The 25238-nt window shown below is 43.0% G+C and overlaps 2 protein-coding genes and 1 non-coding gene across 3 annotated transcripts in view; 1 reads left to right on the top strand and 2 right to left on the bottom strand.

Annotated features, from left to right (window-relative positions):
- The window catches only part of LOC116861115 (zinc finger protein 264-like), a 315410-nt gene that overhangs the window by 270118 nt on the left and 20054 nt on the right, over positions 1-25238 (bottom strand). The window lies entirely within an intron of this gene.
- LOC116861189 lies at positions 7015-7121 on the bottom strand. The gene has a single exon (XR_004381431.1). It is a non-coding gene; the product is annotated as a U6 spliceosomal RNA (small nuclear RNA).
- On the top strand, positions 11910-24166 carry ZIM2 (zinc finger imprinted 2). The gene is made up of 5 exons (XM_032847704.1): positions 11910-12364; positions 14632-14732; positions 17673-17799; positions 20646-20738; positions 23193-24166. The coding sequence occupies exons 1-5, from the start codon at positions 11986-11988 to the stop codon at positions 24164-24166; spliced, it is 1674 nt and encodes a 557-aa protein (XP_032703595.1). The 5' UTR covers positions 11910-11985.

Genomic DNA, 25238 nt, shown 5'->3' with positions numbered 1-25238 from the left:
GCGTCTGCAGCCGGCTTTGTGGCTGACGGGTGGGCGTCCTCAGGGTTCAACAGATTATGTTTTGTTTTTTATAATCTGTGTTTGTGTTATATTTTTTCCCGGTGTGCAGGAAAATGATTTATTTGAGAGAGAAAGAGCACTTGCAGGGGAAGAGGGAGAGGGGGAGAGAGAGGGAGAAGCAGTCTTCTTGCGTCTCTCAGCAGGATGAGGGTTTCCATCACAGAACCCTGAGATCTTGACCTGAGTTGAACTCAGATGTCCAGTGGACTGAGCTTCCCAGGCGCTCCCAGGTCTCCATTTTTAATCCACCCTAGGTATGAGTCTTTGGGTGTTCCTAAAGGGGTCTCCTTGTTTGGTGGTGAGGTGGGTCAGGGTGTGGCAATGGTCGGTGTGGTGTAAGTGTGCCTTTTTGTCTCCCCGAAGCTAAAACAAATTTAACTTATTTCATCTTTTGAAGTGTCATTGGTGAAGAAAATTGTACATTCTAAAATGTACAATATGTTTTATGATAGCATATGTCTTGAAATGATATTCCCTGTCAAGTTAATTCACTATTCCTTTATCCTTTTTTTATTTTTAAGATTTTATATATTTATTTGACACAGAGAGAGAGAGAGAGAGCACAGGCAGGGGGAGTGGGAGAGGGAGAAGCAGGCTCCCCACTGAGCAAGGAGCCAGATGTGGGGCTCAGTCCCGGGACTGTGAGATCATGACCTGAGTTGAAGGCATTCGCTTAAGCGACTGAGGCACTCAGATGCCCCACTATTTCTTGACCTTAGCAGTTGTGTTATTTTTTGTGATTTGAATTCTTCACAGTGGGAGGAAACTCTCTTGGAGCCTGAGGGTCACAAATTATATGAGTGATGACCATGTGACTCTCAGCTCTACCACCAGCCACCCCAAACCAGCAATCTAGGCTTCTGTGTCTCTGCTGCTCCGAAGTTTGAAGTTCTCTGATCTTATGTTCCCTTCAACCATAATATACCTGTTTTCATAAGTCCTGGCTGAGACCGGGGATTGGAATCATGGCGGAGGCGCACTAAGTCAATAAACCTGCTACCTGAGGGTAGATGAAGACCCAGCCACAGGCACAATGATCCAGGATAGCTGGGGTTCAGGAAAGGAGGTGGAGAAAGACCTTCCTGATCCTTATCCAGTAACAACAGTAAAGCTGTAGGCGGCACATAACGTCCCTGTGGTGGGGAGGCTAAACACTATCTAATCACTTGTTATGTGATGGGGTACAGGATAACATACTCCTAGATATGACCCTTTGGCATATTGGAGCTCAGAGAGTGTGAGAAAACACTGGAAGCAAGGTCACTGTAACATCCCCCACCTCTTCCCTGAAACACGTTATAAAACTGTCATGTGAGCTTTGCCCTCCATATACCAGGAGGGAAGGAGCATCTTTATCTCCGAAGACACAGAGACTTCAAGAAGAATTCAACAAGCAGGCGTTGCTATGGTTTATTACAATTCCTCTTACTCCTTACCCAGTAGCATCCATTCTTCACCAAACTTAGTGAGGAATACTCAAGTCTGTCTCTTTCAGGATTCGTTTTCTCATGAAGTTTCTCAGGTCACGTCAAACTTACATTGCACTTGTGAGGTCTTCCGTGAATCTGTCTTTGTTGGTTCAAATGTTCAGCCCCAGCTGCGATCATCAGAGGGTCAAGGAGAACTTTTTAATCTATGTAATCCCTATATTTAATAACTTAGTGTCCTTTTACTGGCTGAAAAGTTCTTTCTGACTTGGGAATAACAGAGAATAGCATTTTGGGACCAGCAAGATGCTTCAAAAAGCTTAGGCTAGTTCAACAAACAAAGGAGAGGAAATTTTTATGGAGAAGGAGAATTTGGGAGGGATTGTTTAGAATGAAAGTCCATTGGTAAAAAGCAGGGGTTCTGGGTGGTGTTGGTTTTTCACTGGCTGGGTTGCAGGGGTGGTCGGTTTCTCCTAGAAGATGCGGCTTCCATCTTTTCCTGTTTTGGCTTGTAATTGATTCTTCCCCTGTGCTGCTTTCTTCCAGGGCTTCTGTCACTGAGGAGTCTTGATTTAGACTGGTACGGAGTGAGAGCACCCCCTTGTGGTCTCCCAACTCCATCTTAGTGAGGTTTCACTGCATTAATTTTCTCACCAGTTAAGTTTGGGGGTTTTTTTGTTTTTGTTCTTTATTAATCTTTTTAAAATTTAAATTCAGTTAATTAACATATAATGTATTATTGATTTCAGAGGTAGAGGTCAGCGATTCATCAGTCTCATGTAACACCCAGTGCTCATTCCATCACTCTTCCTTCCCTTCCCTATGATCCTGTTTTGTTTCTTAAATTCCTCATATCAGGAAGATCATATGAAAATTGTCTTTCTCTGATTGACTTACTTTGCTCAGCATAATACCCTCTAGTTCCATCCATGTCGTTGTAAATGGCAAGGTTTCAATTTTTTGTTGTTGTTGTTGATACCAGAGTAGCATTCCATTGTATCTATACACTACATCTTTATCCATTCATCTTTTGGTGGACATCTGGGCTCTTTCCATAGTTTGGCTATTGTGGACATTGCTGCTATAAACACTGGGATGCACGTGCCCCTTCAGATCACTACATTTGTATCTTTAGGGTAAATACCCAGTAGTGCGATTGCTGGGTCGTAGCGTAGCTCTATTTTCAACTTTTTGAGGAACCTCCATGCTGTTTTCCAGAGTGGCTGCGCCAGCTTGCATTCCCACCAACAGTGGAGGAGGGTTCCCCTTTCTCCGCATCCTCGCCAACATCTGTCATTTCCTGCCTTGATAGTGTTAGCCATTCTGACTGGTGTGAGGTGGGATCTCATTGTGGTTTTGATTTGTATTTCCCTGATGCCAAGTGATGTGGAGCACTTTTGCATGTGTCCGTTGGCCATTTGGTTGTCTTCTCTGAAGAAATGTCTGTTCACGTATTTCACATGGTCTGCCCGTTTCTTTTCTTTCCTTCCTTCCTTTTTTTTTTTTTTAAGATTTTATCTATTTATTTGACAGAGAGAGAGAGAGAGAGACAGTGAAGGAGTGAACACAAGCAGGGAGAGTGTGAGAGGGAGAAGCAGGCCTCCTCCTGAGCAGGGAGCCCAATGTGGGGCTCGGTCCCAGGATCCTGGGATCATGACCTAAGCAGAAGGCAGAGGCTTAACAACTAAACCACCCAGGTGCCCTTCTGCCCATTTCTTGGTTGAATTATTTGTTCCTGGGTGCTGCGTTTGATAAGTACTTTATAGATTTTGGATATTAGCCCTTTATCTGTTATGTCATTTGCAAATTTCTTCTCCCATTCTGTCAGCTGTCTTTTGGTTTTGTTGACTATTTCCTTTGCTGTGCAAAAGCTTTTACCTTGATGAAGTCCCAATAGTTCACTTTTGCCTTTGTTTCCTTGCCTTTGGAGACCTGTCTAGCCAGAAGCTGCTGCAGCCAAGGTCACAGAGGTTGCTGCTCTTGTCCACCTCTAGGATTTTGATGGATTCCTGCTTCACATTTAGGTCTTTCATCCATTTTCAGTCTATTTTTGTATATAAAAATGTAAGAGAGTGGCCCAATTTCATTCTGCATGTGGCTGTCTAATTTTCGAACACCACTTATTGAAGAGATGGTTTTTTCCACTGGATATTCTTTCCTGTTTTGTCAAAGATTAGTTGACCATAGAGTTGTGGGTCCATTTCTGGGCTTTCTATTCTGTTCACTGATCTATGTGTCTGTTTTTGTGCCAGTACCATGCTGTCTTGATGATGACAGCTTTGTGATAGAGCTTAAACTCAGGCATTGTGGTACCCCCAGCTTTGGTTTTCTTTTTCAACATTCCTTTGGCTATTTGGGGTCTTTTCTGGTTCCATAAAATTTTAGGATTATTTACTCCAGCTCTGAAAAAAGTTGATAGAGTTTGCATTGAGTATATAGATTGCTCTAGGTAGCATGGACATTTTAACAATATTTGTCCTTCCAATCCATGAGCACAGAATGTTTTTCCATTTCTTCGTGTCTTCCTCAATTTCTTCCATGCATGTTCTATAGTCTTCTGAGTACAGATACTTTGTCTCCTTGGTTAGGTTTATTTCTAGGTATTTTATGGTTTGGAGTACAATTGTATTTATTTATTTGACAGAGAGAGATCACAAGTAGACAGAGAGGCAGGCAGAGAGAGAGAGGGAAGCAGGCTCCCCGCTGAGCAGAGAGCCCGATGCGGGACTCGATCCCAGGACCCCGAGATCATGACCTGAGCCGAAGGCAGCGGCTTAACCCACTGAGCCACCCAATTGTAAATGGGATCAAGTCCTTAATTTCTCTTTCTTCTGTCTCATTGTTAGTGTATAGAAATGCAACTGATTTCTGTGCATTGATTTTGTATCCTCTCACTTTGCTGAATTCCTGTATGAATTCTAGCCATTTTGGGGTGGAGTTTTTTGGGTTTTCCACATAAAGTATCATGTCATCTGCAAAGAGTGACAGTTTGACTTCCTTTCTTGATTTGGATGCCTTTTATTTCTTTTTGTTGTCTGATTGCTGAGGCTAGGACTTCTATGTTGAACAGCAGTGGTGATAGTGGACATCCTTGTTGTGTTCCTGACCTTAAGAGAAAAACTCTCAGTTTTTCCTCATTGAGAATGATATTTGCTGTGGGTTTTTCATAGATGGCTTTTATGATATTGAGATATGTTCCTTTATCCCTACACTGTGAGGAGTTTTAATCAAGAAAGGAGGCTGCACTTTGTCAAGTGCTTTTTCTGCAGCTGTTAAGAGGATCATATGGTTCTTGTTCTTTCTTTTATATACGTGGTGTATCACTTTGATTGATTTGTGGATGTTGAATCACCCTTGCATCCTAGAAATAAATCCCATTTGGTCCTGGTGAATAATATTTTCAATGTACTGTTGGATCCTATTGGCTAGCATTTTGGTGAGAATTTTGGCATCTGTGTTCATCAGGGATATTGGTCTGTAATTCTTTTTGGTGGATTCTTTGTCTGGTCTTGGGATCGAGGTAATGCTGGCCTAATAGAGTTTGGAAGTTTCCTTCCATTTTGATTTTTAAAAAACAGCTTCAGAAGAATGGGTATTAATTCTTCTTTAAACGTTTAGTAGAATTCTCCTGGGAAGCCATCCAGCCCTGGGCTCTTACTTGTTGGGAGATTTTCGATGATTGCTTCAATTTCCTCCCTGGTTTGGGGTTTGCTCATGTTTTCAATTTCTTCTTGTTTCAGTTTTCATAATTTATACGTCTCTAGGAATGCATCTATTTCTTCCAGATTGCCTAATTTGCTGGTGTATAGTTGCTCATAATATATTCTTATAATTGTTTGTATTTCTTTGGTGTTGGTTGTGATCTCTCCTCTTTCGTTCATGATTTTATTTATTTGGGTCCTTTCTTTTTTTGCTAAGTCTGGCCAGGTGTTTAACAGGTTTATTAATTTTTTCAAAGAACCAGCTGCTCCTTGTTCCATTGATCTGTTCTACTGTTCTGTTGGTTTCTATTTCATTGATTTCTGCTCTAATATTTATCATTTCTCTTCTCCTGCTCGATGTGGGCTTTATTTGCTGTTCTTTCTCCATCTCTTTTAGATGTAAGGTTAGGTTGTGTGCTTGAGACCTTTCTTGTTTCTTGAGAAAGGCTTGTGCTGCTATATACTTCCCTCTTAGGACCATGTTTCCTGCATTCCAAAGATTTTAAACAGTTGTGTTTTCATTTTCATTTGTTTCCATGAATATTTTTTCTTCTTTAATTTCCTGATTGACCCATTCATTCTTTAGTAGGATGCTCTTTACCCTCCATGTATTTGGGTTCTTTCTAAATTTCTTTTGTGATTGAGTTCCAATTTCAAAGCATTGTGGTCTGAAAATATGCAGGGAATGATACCAGCCTTTTAGTACTAGTGGAGACCTGATTTGTGACCCAGGATGTAATCTATTCTGGAGAATATTCTATGTAGTACTGAAGAATGTGTATTCTGTTGCTTTGGGATGGAATGTTCTGAGTATATCTATAAAGTCCATCTGGTCCAGTGCATCATTCAAAGCCCTTGTTTCCTTGTTGATCTTCTGCTTAGGTGATCTGTCAATTGCAGTGAGTGGGATGTTAAAATCCCCTACTATTATTGAATTATTATCAATGTGTTTCTTTAAATTTTGTTATTTATTATCTTACGTAATTGTCTGCTCCCATGTTAGGGGTACAAATATTCACAGTTGTTAGGTCTTCTTGTTGAATAGACCTTAAATTATGATATAGTGTTCTTCCTCATCTCTTATTACAGTTTCTGGTTTAAAATCTAATTTGTCTGATATAAGGATTGCCACCCCAGCTTTTTTTTGATGTCCATTAGCATGGTAAATAGTTTTCACCCCCTCCCTTTCAATATGGAGGGGTCTTTGGGTCTAAAATGAGTCTCTTGCAGACAGCATGCTGATGGGTCTTGTTTTTTTGTTGTTGTTTTTTTCCAGTGTGATACCCTGTGTCTTTTGATTGAAGCATTGAGCCCATTTACATTCCTAGTAACTATTGAACAATATTAATTTATTGCCATTGTATTACCTGTAAAGTCACTGTTTCTGTATATTGTCTCTGTTCCTTTATGGTCTATGTTGCTTTGGGGCTCTCTTTTTGCTTAAATTATCCCTTTTAATATTTCTTTTTGGGCTGGTTTGGTTATCACAAATTCTTGTATGTTCTGTTTGTCCTGGAAACTTTTCATCTTGCCTTCCATTTTGAATGACATTCTAGCTGGATAAGTATTCTTGACTGTATATTTTTCTCATTTAGCACCCTAAATATATGGTGCTTATCCTTTCTGGCCTGCCAGGTCTCTGTGGATAGGTCTTCTGCCAATCTAATGTTTCTACCACTGTAGGATACAGACCTCTTATCCCTGAGCTGCTTTCAGGATTTTCTCTTTGTCTCTGACATTTGAGAGTTTCACTATTATATGTCATATTGACATATAATTCACAAAACATTGACCTATTTTTATTGTTTTTTGAAGGAGGTCCTCTGAAAAATATGGACCACTTTATGAATTTGCATTTCATTCTTGCACAGGGGCTATGCTGATCTTCTCTGTATCATTCCAATTTTAGTATACGTGCTGCCAAAGTGAGCACTCGCCTGTTAAGTTTTGGAAGTTGGCTAGTGTTAAGTCCTGAAATCCTCTGACTCTGTTTTTCTTTTTTTCATTTTTCATTTTAAAGATTATTTATTTATTTATGAGAGAGAGAGAGAGAGAGAGAGAGAGCATGAAATGGAGAAGGGGGAGGGGGAGAAACAAGCTGAGCAGGGATCCCAATGCGGGGCTTGATCCCAGGATCTAAGATCATGACCTGAGCTGAAGGCAGATGCTGAACCCACTGAGCCACCCAGGCACCCTTGTTTTTCTCTTTCGATATTTTATTGTTCATTCTGGATCTTTTGCCTCTCATATAAACTTTAGTGTCAGTTTCCTGATATCCACAAAGTCAATGAGGTATTTAAAATAATCACTAGACTCATCAGTTCCTTGGTTCCTCTAGGCCTGTGGAGATGCAGCCTGGTCATGACATTCTGGCCTTCCTGGGCAAGGCAGGGCTCTGTCTCAGCCTTGGTTCAGTCAGAGCTTCCCTCTCTCACATGAGCAGAGCCCTGGACAGACATGCTCACATAGGGTGGAGGGGGTCTAAGATGCAGTAGTGTTAATGAAAGGCAACTTAGAAATATCTATCAAAATGACACTGAAAAAATAAAATTAAATTAAAGAAAAAGAAGTAAAAAACTCAATTATTTTTCAAAGTATTTTGGTTTCCTTTTTTTTTTAAAGATGTTATTTATTTATTTGACAGAGAGATCACAAGTAGGCAGAGAGGTGGGGGAAGCAGGCTCTCCACTGAGCAGAGAGCCCGATGCGGGGCTCAATCCCAGGATCCCGAGATCACGACCTGAGCCGAAGGCAGAGGCTTAACCCACTGAGCCACCCAGGTGCCCCTCAAAGTATTTTGTAGATTTCCTAGGATTTTCTCCAGATACAATAAAATTGGGGAAAAAAAAAAAAGACAAGTGCAAGGGGCTCCTGGCGGGCACAGTTGGTGGGGCATACAACTCTTGATCTCAGAATTGTAAGTTGGAACCCCATGTTGGGTGTAGAGATTATGTAAAAATAAAGCCTTACTGCACTGGGTGGCTCAGTTGATTAAGCACCCAACTCTAGATTTGGGCTCAGGTCATGATCTTGGGGTTGTGAGATCAAGCCCCACATGTTGGGCATGGACCTTGGTTGGGATTCTCTCTCTCTCTCCGTTCTCTCTCTTCTCTTCTCTTAAAAATGAAATGAAATGAAATGAAATGAAATGAAACTAAAAAAGACACATATGTGTTAGGTCCGTTATTAAATGAAATGAGACTAAGTGAAAGTTATTTAAAGCTTTATTTTATGATAAGTATTAGAAGTTAGACTGATCGGCCAGGGCCGTCTCCGAAGAGAGCAACCACCCCCAGTTTACAGGTTCAAGAATCAACTGACTGGTCAGGGCCGCCTCCGAAGACAGCGACCCCTCCCAGCCTCACAGACTAACTTTTATAGAGCAAAAGCCTGGCCACACATAGGTGGCCAATGAGATTGTAACATTGTATGGTCACGTTAGGTCACACGCAGGTGGCCAATTGAATTACAATTTACCCTATAGTAGCTGTTTGAACTAACCTATTACTTTGGTCAGAACTGGCACTCAAGTTTGGCACCCAAAAGGCGGATTTTACATTTTTTGGTGGTTAGGGAGACAGTATGTGTACTTTTACTGATTGGATGTCTCCACCTGGCCTGACTTGTCCTTGTATTCTGGGCTCTGTTATTAGGAACTGGCCGACCATATTTTACTGGTTTCCCAGACTTGCTTCTAGGTAAGTTTCTCTGTGGGGGGTCGGGGGGGGGGGGGGGACAGGGTCAGTTTAAGTTTTACTGCACAAACAACAAAATGGCTTTTAACCAAGATGGAGTCGCTCTGGCTAAATAGGCCCTTACAATATGTGTTTTTCTTCAGCAATTCTGTGTCAGGGGATTTATCTCACCTATAGATTTACATGCCAGCACAATTGTTGATGGTCAAGGGTAGGCACTCAGTGAAAAAGGACTGGGCACAATTCAGCCCCCTGCAGTCAGGAACTGATTAAATAGGTGAGGTCACCGCCATAGAAGATCATCCAAACAGCTGTTCAAAAACTGAGGAAACTCTCCTTGTAGTGATATGGAAAGCTCTCCAAGGTATACAAGTAAGTAAAAAGAAACCAGGACATGGAACAGTGTGTAAAGTGTGCCACCTTTTGTCTAAAAATGGGAGGACATGCGAATACAAATATTCACACAGGCCTAAACTTACGTCTTACAGTTATACAAATATATAATTATATCCAATAGTGAACTTACGATTATAACAATGCATAATTACAGAATTATATATTTCATTACACATCATATTACATATGTATATATTTAATATGTATTTATAAAAATATTAATTTTATATCTTAAACGATTCATTGATACTGGAGATATGTACACAGGTGTGAGAACATACGTGTATAAAATATATCGTGTGTGTACACTCTGCACACGTGTGTGTATACTACGCAGATACACGCATGAAGAACCCGTGGAAGGACACAAACTAATCGCTGTGGTTACCGTGTAGTTCATGGGCATAAAAAATTGGTGGTGGTGCCCACATTGCAGGAGGAAGACTTTTCATCACACACTATTTACTTAACAACATGTAGACCGTGTATTAACTCTTCCAACAGCCAAACAGAGCATCTCAGGGAGGAAGGCCACGCCGGCGCCAGGGCCTTCTTCCCTCTCTGCTCCTCCCAGTCCAGCCGCGGCCTCGAGCGCCCCCAGCGGAACGAGCGACGAGCCGCTGGGATTTCGACCCGCCCGCTCGCGCAGCCCGGCAGAGCGCACGCGCAGACGCGCGGCAGGACGCATGCGTCGCGTCTTGGGCGCGAAGTCCGAGCGCGAGCCGTTTAGTCAGGCGAGGCGCCCGGCGGGCGAGGTGAGCGTAGGCGCGCGCGCGCGGGTGTGGGGGCGAGCGCGTGAGGGGCGCGTGAGGGGCGCGCGGGAATTCTGGGGCCGAACGTGGTCGGAGGAGACGCGAGGGCGAGGGGCAGGCACGCCTGAGGGCGCGAGAAGCCCAGGGCGGCGGCGCGGGCGTCCTTGAGGGGCGACGCCGCGGCGGTCGAGGCTGGGGGTGGGGGTTGGGAGGCGCCTCCGCGCGAAGAGACGACGGGATGTAGTGACCCTTGTAGGGAAGGGGCCCGCGTCGGACGTGGGGTCTGTGGAAACCTGGGAGCTGAGGAACACCAGCGCGGGAGTGGCCTCCCCCGCTCTCTGCGCGCCCGTCTGCGCCTCAATTCCTCGGCCTCCTCGGTTGGCTGTCCTCCCAGCTTTCAGGCCAATGTCCTCCCTGGGCCGCCGGCCTCGGTCCCGCCCTCATGCCAGGCCCCGCCCCAGACCCCGTCTCCAGCCTAAGCCCCACCCCTGCTGACCCTAGGCTCCGCCCCCGGGCCCCGAGTCTCTTTATATGCAGTCTTTAGCAATCAGCGGCAGAAACACCCTACTGGAAGGAAGGCAAGGATAGGTGTAATTTGTAAAGGGCCAGTGCGTCTGAAGAAATACAGTAAGCTTTATTGTTAATTTAAGGAAATGCAAAGTTAAAGAATAAAAATATCTTTTTCATCGGTTTAATTGGCAACAGATTTTGAGGAACGATAATATTCTTGCTGGGCAGACTGGTTACATAATTTGCAGGGTCTAATGCAAAATGAAATATGAGGCCCTTCTTTAAAGTATGAAAAATCTCAAGATAGCAACAGCAGAGCTTTAGACTGAGCTTGAGGCCCTTCTGAGCATGGAGCCTGGTATGACTGCCCCGGCTGCGTGCCCGTGAAGCTGGCCCTACTGACTTGCAAGGCGGCTGTGTGATCTATATTGAGGCTGGAAGAGGAAATTAGCGGAAGCCTTGTATGAATGTACTATTCTACCGTGGTTTTTTCTCCTCTCAAACGCTTACTATTGTCTGATTCTTTCCAATTAGAATGTTCTGGAGGATGTGTAGTGATAGCTCATTATTGTTTTAATTCCTATTTCTCTGATAACTAATTCAGTTGAGCCCCATTTCATGTCTATTGGCCATTTAGCTCTGTTTTGTGCAATACCTGTTCAAATCTTTTAACTTTATTGCGTGTTTTTAAAGATTTTTATTTATTTATTAGGCAGAGAGAGAGACAGCAAGAGAGGAAACACAAGCAGAGGGAGTGGGAGAGGGAGAAGCAGGCCTCCCACGGAGCAGGGAGCCGGATGTGGGGCTTGATCCCAGGACCCCGGGACCACGACCCCAGCCAAAGGCAGACCCCTAATAACTGAGCCACCCAGGCGCCCCAACTTTTTTGCTCTTATTTTATCTCCCTTTTTCTTACTGATTTGTATGAGTTCTTTAAATATTTTGCATATGAATTCAGTCCTTTGTAGGATGTATGTGTTATAAAAGACTCTTTATTCTGTGTAATATAAAATCATTTTAACTCATTTGTTTTTTGAGGTGAAATTCTTCTGTGGTTCATCAAATTAATTCAGTTCCTTGTGTTTAGAGTTCAAGTCTCTTTTCCCTACAATGCCATTTCTGAAATACTTCAAGCCTGTGCCTGTGCATTTTCCAGATCTGGGATGGGGCTGAAGTAGCATCTTATCTGGAGATGTGCAAATTTCTTTGAGTGTGTATTTAGGCAGTTGTGTGAAATGAAGTAATTACTTTTGCTCCAAATCACCTCCACCCCATTGTCCAGGTCTAACTGTACAGGCTATATGTAAGTCTCTCTACATAATTTCTACAGGTCCTGGGTTTCTGTATCTTTTTTTCATATGATACAGCTCTGCCCATCATCTTCCGCAAAGTGTGTTCTGGAGCAACCTGCCTTTTCGAGTATCTTTGTCCTGAAGCTGTAAAGATGCTGCACATGACAGACGTTTTGGATATCTTGAAGAATCCCCAGCTCTTCCATCTACATGATCAAGAAGAGAATCCAGAAACCATCCCCATAAGAAATCCAGGGTTTCTGAAAGTTTCTCATCAGAAGTTTAGGGATTTTCAATATCTTTCAGTGACGGGGCCTCACCAAGCTGTGAGCCAAATCCAGGAGCTCTGCCGGCAATGGCTGAAGCCGGAGACCCACACCAAGGAGCAGATGATGGAGCAGCTGGTGCTGGAGCAGTTTCTGAACACGCTACCGGAGGAAGTCCGGAGCTGGGTGAGGTCCAAAAAGCCCAAGAACAGCAAGGAGGCAGGAAGCCTGGTGGCCAGTTTGATCCAAGCATGTGGGGAGAAAGGTGAGAAAGAAAGGAAGCAACTAGCAATTTCCATTTATTTATTGAACATCTTCTGTATGCCTGGCATGCAATAGGAGATGAATAAAAATTTGTCAAGTGGATAAATGAGAGAATGAATTAAAAAAATTTTTTTAAGATTTTATTTAATTTATTTGACAGGCAGAGATCACAAGTAGGCAGAGAGGCAGGCAGAGAGAGCGGGGGATGCAGGCTCCCTGCTGAGCAGAAAGCCCAACTCGGGGCTCGATCCCAGGATCCTGGAATCATGACATGAGCAGAAGGCAGAGGCTTTAACCCACTGAGCCACCCAGACGCCCCAAGAATGAATTTTTTTTTTTTTTTAAGATTTAATGTATTTGACAGAGACAGTGAGAACAGGAACATAAGCAGGGGGAGTGGGAGAGGAAAAGCAGGCTTCCTGCAAGGAACCTGACATAGGGCTCAATCCCAGGACCCTGGGATCATGACCTGAGCCAAAGGCAGATGCTTAACAACTGAGCCACCCAGGCACCTCAAGAATGAATTTTATAATCCAGTCTAATCTGTCTCATATGAGATGGAAGAGATTTTGGGTTTGGCTTTTGCTTTTAATATTTACTATTTCTCTGGAAGTATCCTTTCTCTCCAGCTTTGTTCCTCCCTGCTCCGTTTCTTCTCTCGCCTAAACTTTAGTATCAACACAAAACAAAACAACACACACAGCCATAAAAACGAGGGTATAAAGTGTGGGAGATAAGAGGCCTGGAAGTTTAACCTTTACCAAAATTTGGTTTCTTGGAGACTCAAGTTATTAGGTTAGAACTAAGGGTATTTTAATAATGAAAGAAGAAAGTCATTTACTCCTCATAGTCCTTTGAATAAAAGTGATACTAAAAACAAAACATTGTTTAGGGGTATTTTATATAGAGAGGCAGACGGGGGAACAAAAATATGAATATAAAACCACAGTTGCCTCTGGAGAGAAGGCTGAGGAAAAAGGAAAAAAGCCCATAAAAAAGGAAAAAGCCCATAGGTAGATACCAGTTATTGAGAATGTTCTAGATTGGGGGTTGGGTAGCGAATTCATAGGCATTAATTATACTTAAACCCGTAAATGAGTAAATTTAAAGTAAATAGGGTCATGCATGGTTAAGTACTGATATCATGAATCAAGGATTATGATTAATCCAAATATGTGTACCTGCATTTCTTAAAAGGAATTTGAAGATGATAATAGTGAACATGTTGAATACTTTTTAAAAATACTTTATTTATTAATTTGATGGCACAAGCAGGGGGAACAGCAGGCAGAGGGAGAGGGAGAAGCAGGCTCCCCGCTGAGCGAGGAGCCCGATGCAGGACTCAATCCCAGGACTCTGGGATTGTGACCTGAGCTGAAGGCAGATGCTTAACTGCATGTTGAATACTTTCAGTGTGCTATATTCTAGGTGTTTTATACTTACCAACTTATTTAGTTCTATTAATAGCTTTTGAAATAGGTGCTACCCTTATTCTATAGAGGAGACAGAGGCACACAGAGGTTGAGTAACAATTCATCAGGATTCAGAACTAGGCAGGGACTCCAGCATCTGTATGTTAATCACGGTGTTAAACTGTCTCAGGTGGGCATGGAGGGTGTTGTGTTGTCCCATAGGTTAAAATCTTGGCCAAAGGCCCAGAGCTATTGATGGAGCTGGAATTCGGGGGAAAGGAAAGAGAGCTCCCTAGAATATGAAAATGAAACAACAGATGAATAAAGGGTGTACTTGGGAAAAGACTACAGGTGGGGGCCCTTCAAGGTTCGGGTTTCTGTAGGGAATGTGGTGGCCGTCTTCTAGACCAGTGAATGAAAAAGATGTAGGAAAAGTTCTAAGAGTTGACACTTTTAAAAATGCTTATACGCTTTGTATATGTAATGTCTAATCCTTACAAGATCCCTTAGAAGTTTGGTATTCTTTCCATTTTATAGTTGAGAAACTTAGGCTCCCTGGTGGTTATGAGTGGACAGTGAGGCTGGAAACCACTGAAAGAGAAGGAATTTCCCCCTTTTTTGGAAGGCAGTGGGGAGTCATTGAAAGGTTTAAAGTTGGGAAATGCCTAGAGCTCTTCTTTGGAACTTGCTGTACTGACGGGAGAAAAGATGTCTGTGGTTTTTCTCTTACAGGAAGTCCCGGACTGCTGCTGTCTTCCATGGCAGGAAGGGTGGTACGAGGTAGCAAGCCACTCTCTGTGTCTGTGGGCGCTGGCAGACTGGAATCAGTTCCATGGTCATTCCTTCTCTCTTCTAGGTTTCTCTCCTCAGGACTTTGTCCTTGCAGAAGAGAGGAACACCAAAGAACACCAAAAGGACACAGAGATGTCTGACAGTCTCTCATCTGCTGGATCCCAGGTGAGTGAAACTTTCTTCTGATGTGGTTCTCCAATATGGGGATCTCACCTTCCTGATTTCTAGACCTTCCCTATACAATTAAATCACATTCTCATTTCCTTTAAATCTTTATATAAATATCACCTAACTGAGCCTTTAAATATCCTTTAAATAGGATAACTGAGCCTGGTTATCCTATTTAAATTTTTTTTCTGACTCAGGGTGCCTGGGTGGCTTAGTCGGTTGAGTTACCTACCGACTCTTAGTTTCGACTCAGGTCATGATCTCAGGGTCATGGGATTGAGCCCCATCTCAGGCTCCATGTTCAGTGCAAAGTCTGCTTGTCCCTCTCCCTCTGCTTCTCCCCTGGTTATGAATCCACTCTCTCTCTCAAATAAATAAATAAAATCTTAAAAAGATTTTTTTCTGACTCCTTATATCCCCTTTCCCTGCTTTATTTTTCTCTGTTGGACTTATCACCATCCCACATCTACCCATTTAATATTTTCCTGCTTTTTCTATCTCTTGAATTATTATTATTTTTTTTTAGTATTCCATTTTATGCCCAGTGTTGACTCATTCAGAACAACTCTTATGTGGTTTGCACTGTTATGCTCCTTTTTACATGTGAAATAAATGGCAGCTCTTACAGGGACATGATACTACTCTGCGGTTTTATTTTTTTCACAAATGTTCTCCTGAATGTTCTTGTTAAGTCATTTCTTTAAAGATTTATTTATTTACTTTGGTGGGGGAAGGGCAGAGAGAGAGGGAGAGAGAATCTTGAGCAGACTCCATGCTGAGCATGGAGCCCGATTTCTGATTTTAAAACTCCAGTTAATAATACTAAATCTATGAATTTTTTGGTGTTGGCAGTTAATGTGAATTTTAAATAATAAAAAACCCATAATAAGAGCCACATGAGCCCCTCTGTAGGAGCTTGGCAGCCAGTGTACGACTTCTAGTTCAAATCAGTTGTTCATAGATCTGCATAATGTTTTCCTGAAAACAAAAAAGATGTATGTTAATAAAACGTGTATCATATTCTTTTGTAGTCTTCTAATATCTACTTTTTAAATTCAACCTTAGGGATACCTGGGTGGCCTAGTCGGTTGAATGTCTGGCTCTTGGTTTCGGCTTGGGTCATGATCTGGGGTTTGTGGGACTGAGTCCTGTGTTGGGCTCTGCACTCAGTGTAGAGTCTGCTTAGGTTTCTCTCTGCCCCTCCCCCACAAGGCGCATGTGCACGTACATGCCTGTGCACACTCTGTCTCTCAGATAAATAAATAAGAATTTAATTAATTAATTAGTTGATTGATTCAACCTTAGGTTATCAAGATTGTTGTAACTGTGGTTAATTGGTTTATATTGCTGGAATATTCCATTTTGTCATTATACTGTAATGTGTTTATCTCTTCTACTCTAAACAGACATTTGGATTGTTTATAGGTTTTGGGTGTTAGAAACAGCACTGTTAAGAATATAAATGTCAGGGGCGCCTGGGTGGCATAGTTGGTTAATCGTAACTCTTGATTTCAGCTCAGGTCATGATCTTGGGAGTCATGAGATCAAGGCCTGTGTCAGCCTCCACATGATTCTCTTTCTCACCCTGTCTCTCTGCCCCTCCCCCCTGCCTCACGCATTTGTGTGTGCTTTTTTTCTGACTCTCGATGGCCAAGATATATATATACATATATCCCCAAGTACAGGTGACAAATATAATTTCTGGGTCCAAAGTGGTTTATCAATTTTACATTTCCCCTAGCATCTAATAAGAGGTCTCATGGGTCCACATTGTAGACAATGTTTGGTATTGCCAGACTTACTACTTTTTGTCAGTTGAATGAGTATAAATGGTACTTTGTCATTTTGATTTGCATTTCTCTGTTTATTTATAAGATTGAAAATCTCTTTATGAACTTTCTGGGTTTTATAGATGAGTCACTGAGGCTTAACCTACCCACATTCACAAAGATTGTAAGAACCAGAGCTAGGACTTAAAACCTAACTCTTGATTCCTGAGGCTGAGGTATACTGCTCAGATTTTAATTATGTACATTCATTATTTCTTTATAAAGTGGCTTAAAAGGATCTTTTTTTAAAAAAGATTTTATTTATTTATTTGACACAAAGAGAGAGATCACAAGTAGGCAAAGAGGCAGGCAGAGAGAGAGAGAGAGGGGTGCAGACTCCCTGCTGAGCGGAGAGCCCGATGCAGGGCTCGATCCCAAGACCCTGAGATTATGAACTGAGCTGAAGGCAGAGGCTTAACCCACTGAGCCACCCAGGTGCCCCTAAAAGGATCTTTTTTTAAAAAATTTTATTTATCTGTCAGAGAGAGAGGGAGAGAGAGTGAGTGCACAAGCAAGCGGAGCAGCAGGGAGAGGGAGAAGCAGACTCCCTGCTGAGCAAGGGCCCAGTGCATGTCTCAATCCCAGGACCCTGGAATCACAACCTGAGCCAAAGGCAGACACTTAACCAAATGAGCCACCCAGGGATCTCTTAAAAGGATCTTTGCCTCCAATCCAAATTTGTAGTAATTAGCAGCAAGAACTATCTCGGAAATATTCCCCCTTCTTTAATACTACAAGACAAAGAAAGGTACATTACTAGGTCCCTGTATCCTCTGGATTAGACCACATGTATTAGAAGCTTTCTGCCAGGGGAACCTGGGTGGCTTAGTCGGTTAAGCGTCTGCCTTCTGCTCAGGTCATGATCCCAGGGTTCTAGGATCAAGCCCCACATCTGGCTCCCTGCTCAGCAGGGAGCCTGCTTCTCCTTCTTCCCAGTTTGTGCTCTCTCATTCTCTCTCTCTCTCAAATAAATAAAATCTTTGGGGGGGGGAAGAAGTTTTCTGTCAGTATGAATGCTTTATGTTCAGTCCTCTCTCATCAGGCTCCTTCCCCCTCCTTGAGATAATTTCTGTATTTTGATCATTTGGAGGTGTTTCTGGTATTTTAGGAGTTGGTGACTTTCCAGGATGTGGTTGTGGACTTCAGTCCAGAGGAATTAACCTACCTTAGTGCTGCTCAGAGGAACCTCTACCGGGAGGTGATGCTGGAGAATTACAGGAACCTGGTCTCCTTAGGTAAGGCTGCCTTCTCCCTGGAACTTGGCTTCTGCCTTCTAGGGTAGTGGTTCTCTACTCTTCTGTGTCCTCACCTCAGGAACATCAGTAATAGCGGTTCACCATGTCGGTGAATCTCAACTCAGTTCAAAGACAGTATTTTAGTATCAAGCTCACTGTTACTCATAATAGGGCTAACATTGAGTACTTACGTGTGTCAGACATTCATCTAAGCACTGTACATGTCTTAATTCCTTTAATCCTTAAACTGGTCCTGTGAGGGAGAAGTATATTTCCTGTTACTGTTATTATTGCCATTTTACAGTTGAGGAAACAGAGTCATGGGAAAGTTGAATTATCTAAAGCCACACGGCTACAAAGTGGCAGGTTGAGATTGGACCCTTAGTTTTTCAGCTCCAGAATCTGCTCCCTTAAATTCATTGGTTGTACTGGGGGTGGGCTTCATCAGGTCTTGGAACAGTAGAAGGCTCCCAGTGATGTTTTTTGAATGTGTGAAGGAATTGATGAAAATTTCAGGAGCTCCAAAAGCTTTTACTAGACTTAAAGTTTAAGAGTCAGGGACTTTCGGTCTCTCTTTACATTCAGAGGCAAGTTAATAATATTAACTCCCCACAAGCTAAACGTTTTTAGTATCAGTGCCAAGATCTTCATTTCAGTGGCTTTTTGGGGAGCCCAAGGTCTCCGAAACACACAGTCAAATCAAACACCATTCCAAAGGCAGTAAGCTGGTGCTCTTGTCCTTGTGAAGTCACAGACATGTGTGGGGAGATGGAAATGCCTTATCTCAAACCAGGCACAAGAGTGTATAATTTGAGGGGCGCCTGAGTGGTACAGTCGGTTAAGGGTCCGACTCTTGGTTTTGGCTCAGGTCATGATCTCAGGGTTCTGGGATCAAGTCCCACATTGAGCTCTGTGCTCAGCAGAATTCGCTTGATATTCTCTCTCCTTCTTCCTCTTCCCCTTCCACTCATGCATGTGCCCCCCCCCAAATAAATAAATATTAAAAAGAAGAGTGTGTAATTTGAACTGTGACTTCTGTTGTTCACAAAGAAGGCCAAAGGAGTGGCTTTCCCAATATAACTCTCCTCTCACTTACCACATTTGTGACGTAAAATAGAGGGAATAAGTCGGTTTTACCCTTTTAGTCCTCACACAGTCACCTGAAACCATTTTGTCTTCCTGAGAGGCCTTGGCTTCTTGTATCACTGCAGGTTTTGGGTTAGCAGAGATTTTACATATGTAAAATATGATTTTACATTTCACAGTGTCACCCAGGACATTGTCTTCCCAAGTGTGGAATGAGTACAGTGGATTGTAGAGAAGATTATTTTAAGTAATACCTCTTGTTGGCCTTCCATTTTAGTAAAGAGAGAGCAGACCTCAGCCCCTGAGCCTTAGCCAGGCAACCAAAACTAGGTAGCACTCAGTAACATTAATTTCGGTTGGATCTGTTGCTGTATTATCTTCAGGTTTTTTTTTCTTTTTTTTTTCAAATGACTGTGGTTTCTGTTTTTAAGGTTCATATAAAGCTTCCATTTAAATATGTATACTCAAGTTAAAAAGAGATGATCTTTTTTTTTTTAAAGAGATGATCTAAAGAAGAGTATTAAATGCTAAATGTTACTACAAGTGGCACGTAGATAGGGCCAGAATGTGAAGGTCATCAATAAATTTATCAGTGAAATTGTCAGTATGGCAGGTTCTGGAATAGGCATTGGTGTTACACAATTGATGAAGTTCCCTTTTTTCACGGATGTTACTGATTTTAATGGGGTGAGACAGACAATAAATAAGGAAATAATGAGGTAGTGTCTCAATTCCTTTGGTCTGTTATAACAGTATCCCAGAATGGGTAGTTTCTAAACAACAACCACTTATTTCTCATAGTTCTAGAGTCTGGAAGTCGAAGATCAGGGTTCCAGCACAGTCAGATGAGCCTGTCTTCTAGGTCGTAGGCTTCCTATTCCTTCCTCACTGGGTGGAAAGGTATTCTCTCTGAAGCCTTTTTAAAATAAGGGCATTAATCCCATCCATGAGGGCTCCATCCTCATGACCTAAGCACCTTTCAAAAAGGCCCACCTTCTAATAACACCACAGTGCGCATTAGGACTTCAACATAGGAATTTTGGGGAAATGCAAACATTTAGACCACAGCAGGTGGCCTGCAAATGACTCAAGTTTGGAAAACACAGGACTGGGGGAGGGAGAAGGAGCATTTTAAGACAAAGGGAATGAAGGTATCAGGAGGAAAAGAACTTTTTTTTTTTTAAAGATTTTATTTATTTATTTTAGAGAGAGTGCACAAGCAGAGGGATCAGAGGGAGAGGGAGAAGCAGACTCCCTGCTGAGCAGGGAGCCTGATGTGGGGCTTGATCCCAGGACCCTGGATTATGACCTGAGCTGAAGGCAGATGCTGAACTGCCTTAGCCACCCCAGGAAAAGAACTTTTTGAGCAGCTGTGACATCAGGTCCCCCAAACTGAAGTAGCTCAGCACACCATCCTCAAGCCCCCTTTTCAGTATTTACTCCTGAACAGAGGTTTTCGGCCTTGGCACGGTTGATATTTGCCCAGATCATTCCTTGCTGTGGAAGAAAGTCCCGGGTATTGCAGGGTGTTTGGCAACCTCGCCTCTATGTACTAGATATCAGTAGCCTGCCTTCCTTTGTCTGAACTTGTAAAAACCAAAAATGTCTCCATTTGGGCCAAAATCATTAGAAACAGGCTTCACTTTTCTTTTGTGTGAATCCGCATCTTCCTTATTATCTCTGAGTCTTTGGTGCCTAGGCTGGAAGTTGCCGCGGGTGCAAGGCAGAACCGCCTAGTTACGCGTCTCCTCCTTCAACAGGGTACCGGTTCCCTAAACCCGACATTATCTCACAGCTGGAAGAAGAAGAGTCACGTGTGAGGGAAGAAGACAGCAATACAGAGCTATGTCAAGGTGAGCAAGAAGGGGGAAGCCCATGGAGACTGCAACTGTGGGACGATAACCACCCCCCGATCAGCTGGGATGGTGGCTGGGAGCTGTTGGTCAGAGAGCATCCCTCGGAGTCCTCTCAGGCCAGGGAGAGAGAGGTGGTAGGTGCTGGTAGGCGTTCTCACCTCAGGGCTCACAAGGCTTCACCACCTAGTGTGCACTTAGTTCCTCTTTCATCTGCTCTTTCCCGTTGGAGTGACTCTCTTGCCTAGTGCCAGGGAGGCCTGTTTCCCTTTCCTCTAGTGTTCCAACCTCTGTACTTATCCGTGCCTTTCCCTTTGCAGCTAGAAAGCCTTGGTCTTTCCTCTTTAACCGAGACAAGAAGAAACCTTGGCATGATACCACTTTTCTTTCCACTTGCCTACATTTTCCCTCATGGCAGTTTTCCAGATTTGTTGGCACCCAAAGACTCCCTTTCCCTTCCCTCTTTAACCCCCATAATCTGGATTCATCCCCCTACCTCTGCCAACACACACACACACACACACACACACACACACAGGGTCTCACTGTATCTCTCTCCATATTTCCCTCTCCCTTTCTCACACTCAGTTCTACAGCCCCCCAAAAGTCCCTACCAACATCCTCATGGCTCAAGGATAAGAACATTTTAGACTTAAATTCTCCAAACTCTATGACTACAATATGATAACATTTGCCATCTTTATGAAATCCTCTCCTTCTCTGCTTTGGAGATCAGCCAGGATTATCGTGGCCCTTCAGCTCCTGTTAACATAAAACCACACCCAAACTGTATAAGCCGTAGGGGGATTGTATTAGCTTATAATGCTGCTCACCTGGGCTTCAGGGATGGCTGGATTTAGGGGTTCAGTGATGTTATCAAGGGCTTACTTTTATTTTTTTTCACTCTGCCAATAAAGCCTAGGTGTACTTTCTTGTTCCAATGAGAGAGCGGGCCAGCGCAAGTGATTAGGCGTGTCCAAGAAGTATTCTTAGGAGCAAGGGCGCTTCTTCTTAGAAGCCCTTGACACACCTCTCTTCGTTTTTCAGTTTTCCATTTGGGTCATATCCCATTCCTGAGCCAGTAGCTGTGGCCAGTCTAGTGCTAATCAGTACAGTTTTCCCTGCCTTCTCCTGTGTAGACAAAGAAGTAGATGTCCAAGCAAAATTCAAGGACCTGCCAAGGGGACCCTACTTGCCTCGGCGTTGTCTTTAATACCTTCTTTACATTGACTCTTTGACTCCTTCAGTCATTCCACAGATATTTATTGAGCTTTTGTGGTGGGTCAGACCTGTTCTAGGTTCTGTGGCTACAGTAATGAACAAGTCAGACATACAAAGACAAATAATAGAGTGTGAGTGTAAAGCAGACAGCGACAAATGGGAGACCACTTAAGACAGTCAGACGGAGGAAGAACCACATAGAAATCTTGAGGAAGAGTGTTGCAGGCAGGGGGAATAACAAATACAGAGGCTGCAAGTTTAGAATGAGCTTGGGTGTTCCAGAAAAAGGAAGAAAAGCAATATAGTCTGAGAAAGTGGTGGGGGATGGGAGATAATGTTGAGAAGATGGACATAGGCCAGCTCACGTAAGAGTATGTTAAAGAATGTGGATTCATTACAAGTGAGATGTGAAAAAGGCATTAGAGGGTGTTGAGCCAGGGAATGAGGTAGTATTATTGACTCCTTAGAACTGTGCTGTCTGATGTGGTAGCCACTAGGCATACAGAGTTGAGTTTACATTAATTAAAATTGCATAAATTTAAACTCCATCACACCAGCCACATTTCAAGTGCTTATTACCTGCATGTGGCCAGTGGCTATGTATCAGACAGCAAAAATAGACATCATTTACCTCACTGTGGGGTGTTCCACTGGGCAGCATGTTCTAGAAAGATCCCTCTGGCTGTTCGATGGAAAGTGGGCTTTAGGAAGACCAGCAGAGAAACCAGTTGGGAACCTGCTAGTGCGGGCTGAAGCTGATGGAGGCTGGTGCTGTGATTGTGGAGTACAGCTTGGAGGTAGTCTCGGTGAGGAGAATGAGCAGAACAGCTGTCTCTTAGTCTGCCAGCTTGAGTCTTGTCTCCAAAGACCATTTCCTAAAAGATCTATTCCATTGTGATGGTCCAGTTATCGCTTCCCTGATGAGTTCCTAGTCTCTATTCTGGCTCTGCTGTTTCATCTGTACTTCACTCACCCAGCCGGCTATCTGCCTGGACGTGACTATTGTGTTCATCCTTGTCTCTTGTCAGTTTCTTTCCCAGAGTTGCCTTTGTAAAGCACAAACTTTTGACTAGAACCACTCTCCAAAGAAAATTCAAACTTCTAGCAAAACATTTAAATCCCTCTCCATCTGCATAATATCTGTCCTGTTATTTTTGGTCCCTTTCTTATGTTTCCACTATAATGATGTGTCTCTGTGAGGAAAGAATAGAGGAACTTTTAAATTTCTTTTAGATGGGGAGGAAAGACCTAAAACCAAAGATCTAACTCCAGAGCAGAGTCTGCCTATGGAAAAGTCATCCTCGGAGGCAGGAATGGAGGATCGGATGGGAGGAAACTTCTGCAGTGTCTCTGTAGGAGAGCCTTCTCCTGATGACCCATCAGATTCATGCCAGGTCAACCAGGAGAAACCTTTGAGTCCTGTAACAATGGGTGAGCCCAAGTCCCCCGCTCAAGAAAGAAGCCACGACAGTGATGATTCTGAGAGCAGCTCAGATCTTACCAAACAGTCAGAAGGCCCTCCAGGAAAGGATCCCCAGGAACGTGCTACTCCTGGAGTTTGCACCAGTTCCCAGCCAGTGGATGATGAACCTTTCCTCCAAGAGAACAGATGTGGATTTTGTGAAAGAACTTTTCTTACCCAGACAGCTCGTGAGAGACATGAGCAGATCCATACTGGGAAGAAACCGTTTGAATGTAAACAATGTGGAGAAGCCTTCTACCTCATGCCACACCTCACCAGACATCAGAGGACTCATTCCAGTGAGAAGTCCTTTGGATGCGATGAAGGTAGAAAGCCCTTCATCCAGCATGCAGATATCTGTGGCCGTGTAAGAATTCATAGCCAGGAAGACTACTATGAATGTTTCCAGTGTGGCAGAGCCTTTATCCAGGATGTGCATCTTTTTCAACATCTCAAAGCCCACGAGGCAGCAAAAGCCCTTCCACCTGTGTTGCCCCGCATTAAGACGTACTTAATTCGCTATCAGAGAAAACATGACTATGTTGGAGAGAGAGCCTGCCAGTGTTGTGACTGTGGCAAAGCCTTCAGTCGGAGTTCACACCTCATGCAACACTATCGAATTCATGCTCAAGAGAGGCCTTACCAGTGTCAGCTGTGCGGGAAGTGTTTCAGCCGACCTTCATACCTCACTCAACATTATCAACTGCATTCTCAAATGAAACCTGATGAGTGCAGTTATTACTGAAAACCTCCAGTCAGAGAACATTCTCGACATCTTTGGCTCCATCGTGGAGAGAGTCCCTCTGAGTCCTGTGAATGTGAGAAGACCTTCCACCAGCCCTCACAACTTAGTAACTTGAAAACTCATCATGATGTGATAAAGAGAAATGACGAATGGTTGCAAGGGTATATAGCACAATCTTTTTGCAAAAGAAGATTCAGCACATGTGTCAGTAGTCAAAATCCTTATAAAGAACATTTTTGTTGCATAGGAAAGAAGTTAATAGATTTTGCCTTTCTTTGGTGGTATTCATGGAATGGGAAACTTTCATCTTGACCACCCCGACAAAACATTTGTGACTGGCAGTTGGACTCCAGACAGACAATCTGTTCTTAAGTTTTTCTAGAAGTGTTTACATATAGTATCTTCACCATGTGGGATGTGTCAACACAGAGCACGCTAGAAAGATTTTCAAGGTGTCCTGATACCGATTCATCTGCAAAGCCTGTTGTAATTGGTAATGTATTCACATCGTACCACATCATTTACAAAACATTGTTATGTATATTATTTTATTTGATGTTTTAAGGAATGCTGTGAAGTATCTAGTGAGCATATTCAATTTTTCCAGGCAAACAAACTTGAAACTCCTAAATTGCCCGTTGATCTGACCTAGGTTGTAAGTGATGAAGTAGGAACTGAACCCAAGTTTTGTTCTATTCTGAGATTTCATGAGATATTTATTTTACATCTTGATATTCAACCCTGGTTTTCTTTATTCCTACCACTTGCTCTTTGAATAAACGGTGCAGTGCTCTACTGCCTTCAGCACCTTCCTCCGCAGGAGGCCCAGCACCGTTTCACGGGAAATCAGACCAGGAGACCTACAATATTAGAGGTTCAGAAAGCTTTCTTAGGGTGAGGTATGAGAGCCACTTCTCTCGAGATTTAAGATTGGTGGATGACTTTTGGAGACTAATTCAGGGAAGTGTATTTTTGCTCAACACTTTTTTGTAAGTCTTCTTGTACATTGTGAAATGGTTACTGATCAAGGAGAATTTTTTGGTAGTTTTCTCTGGTGGTTTGAAGGATTGGG

This window comes from Lontra canadensis, unplaced genomic scaffold, assembly GCF_010015895.1.
Source record: "Lontra canadensis isolate GAN:19392208 unplaced genomic scaffold, GSC_riverotter_1.0 scaffold191, whole genome shotgun sequence".
Taxonomy (NCBI): Eukaryota; Metazoa; Chordata; class Mammalia; order Carnivora; family Mustelidae; genus Lontra; species Lontra canadensis.
This window is presented reverse-complemented; position numbering and strand designations above follow the sequence as displayed.

What these genes read in the sequence shown, in the direction of transcription:
- ZIM2 (XM_032847704.1), top strand. Translation starts at nt 11,986, where the DNA reads ATGCTGCACATGACAGACGTTTTGGATATCTTGAAGAATCCCCAGCTC. An exon ending in CCAAGCATGTGGGGAGAAAG is followed by an intron (nt 12,365 to 14,631) that starts GTGAGAAAGAAA and finishes TCTCTCTTCTAG; the next exon opens with GTTTCTCTCCTCAGGACTTT. An exon ending in CAGGAACCTGGTCTCCTTAG is followed by an intron (nt 17,800 to 20,645) that starts GTAAGGCTGCCT and finishes CTCCTTCAACAG; the next exon opens with GGTACCGGTTCCCTAAACCC.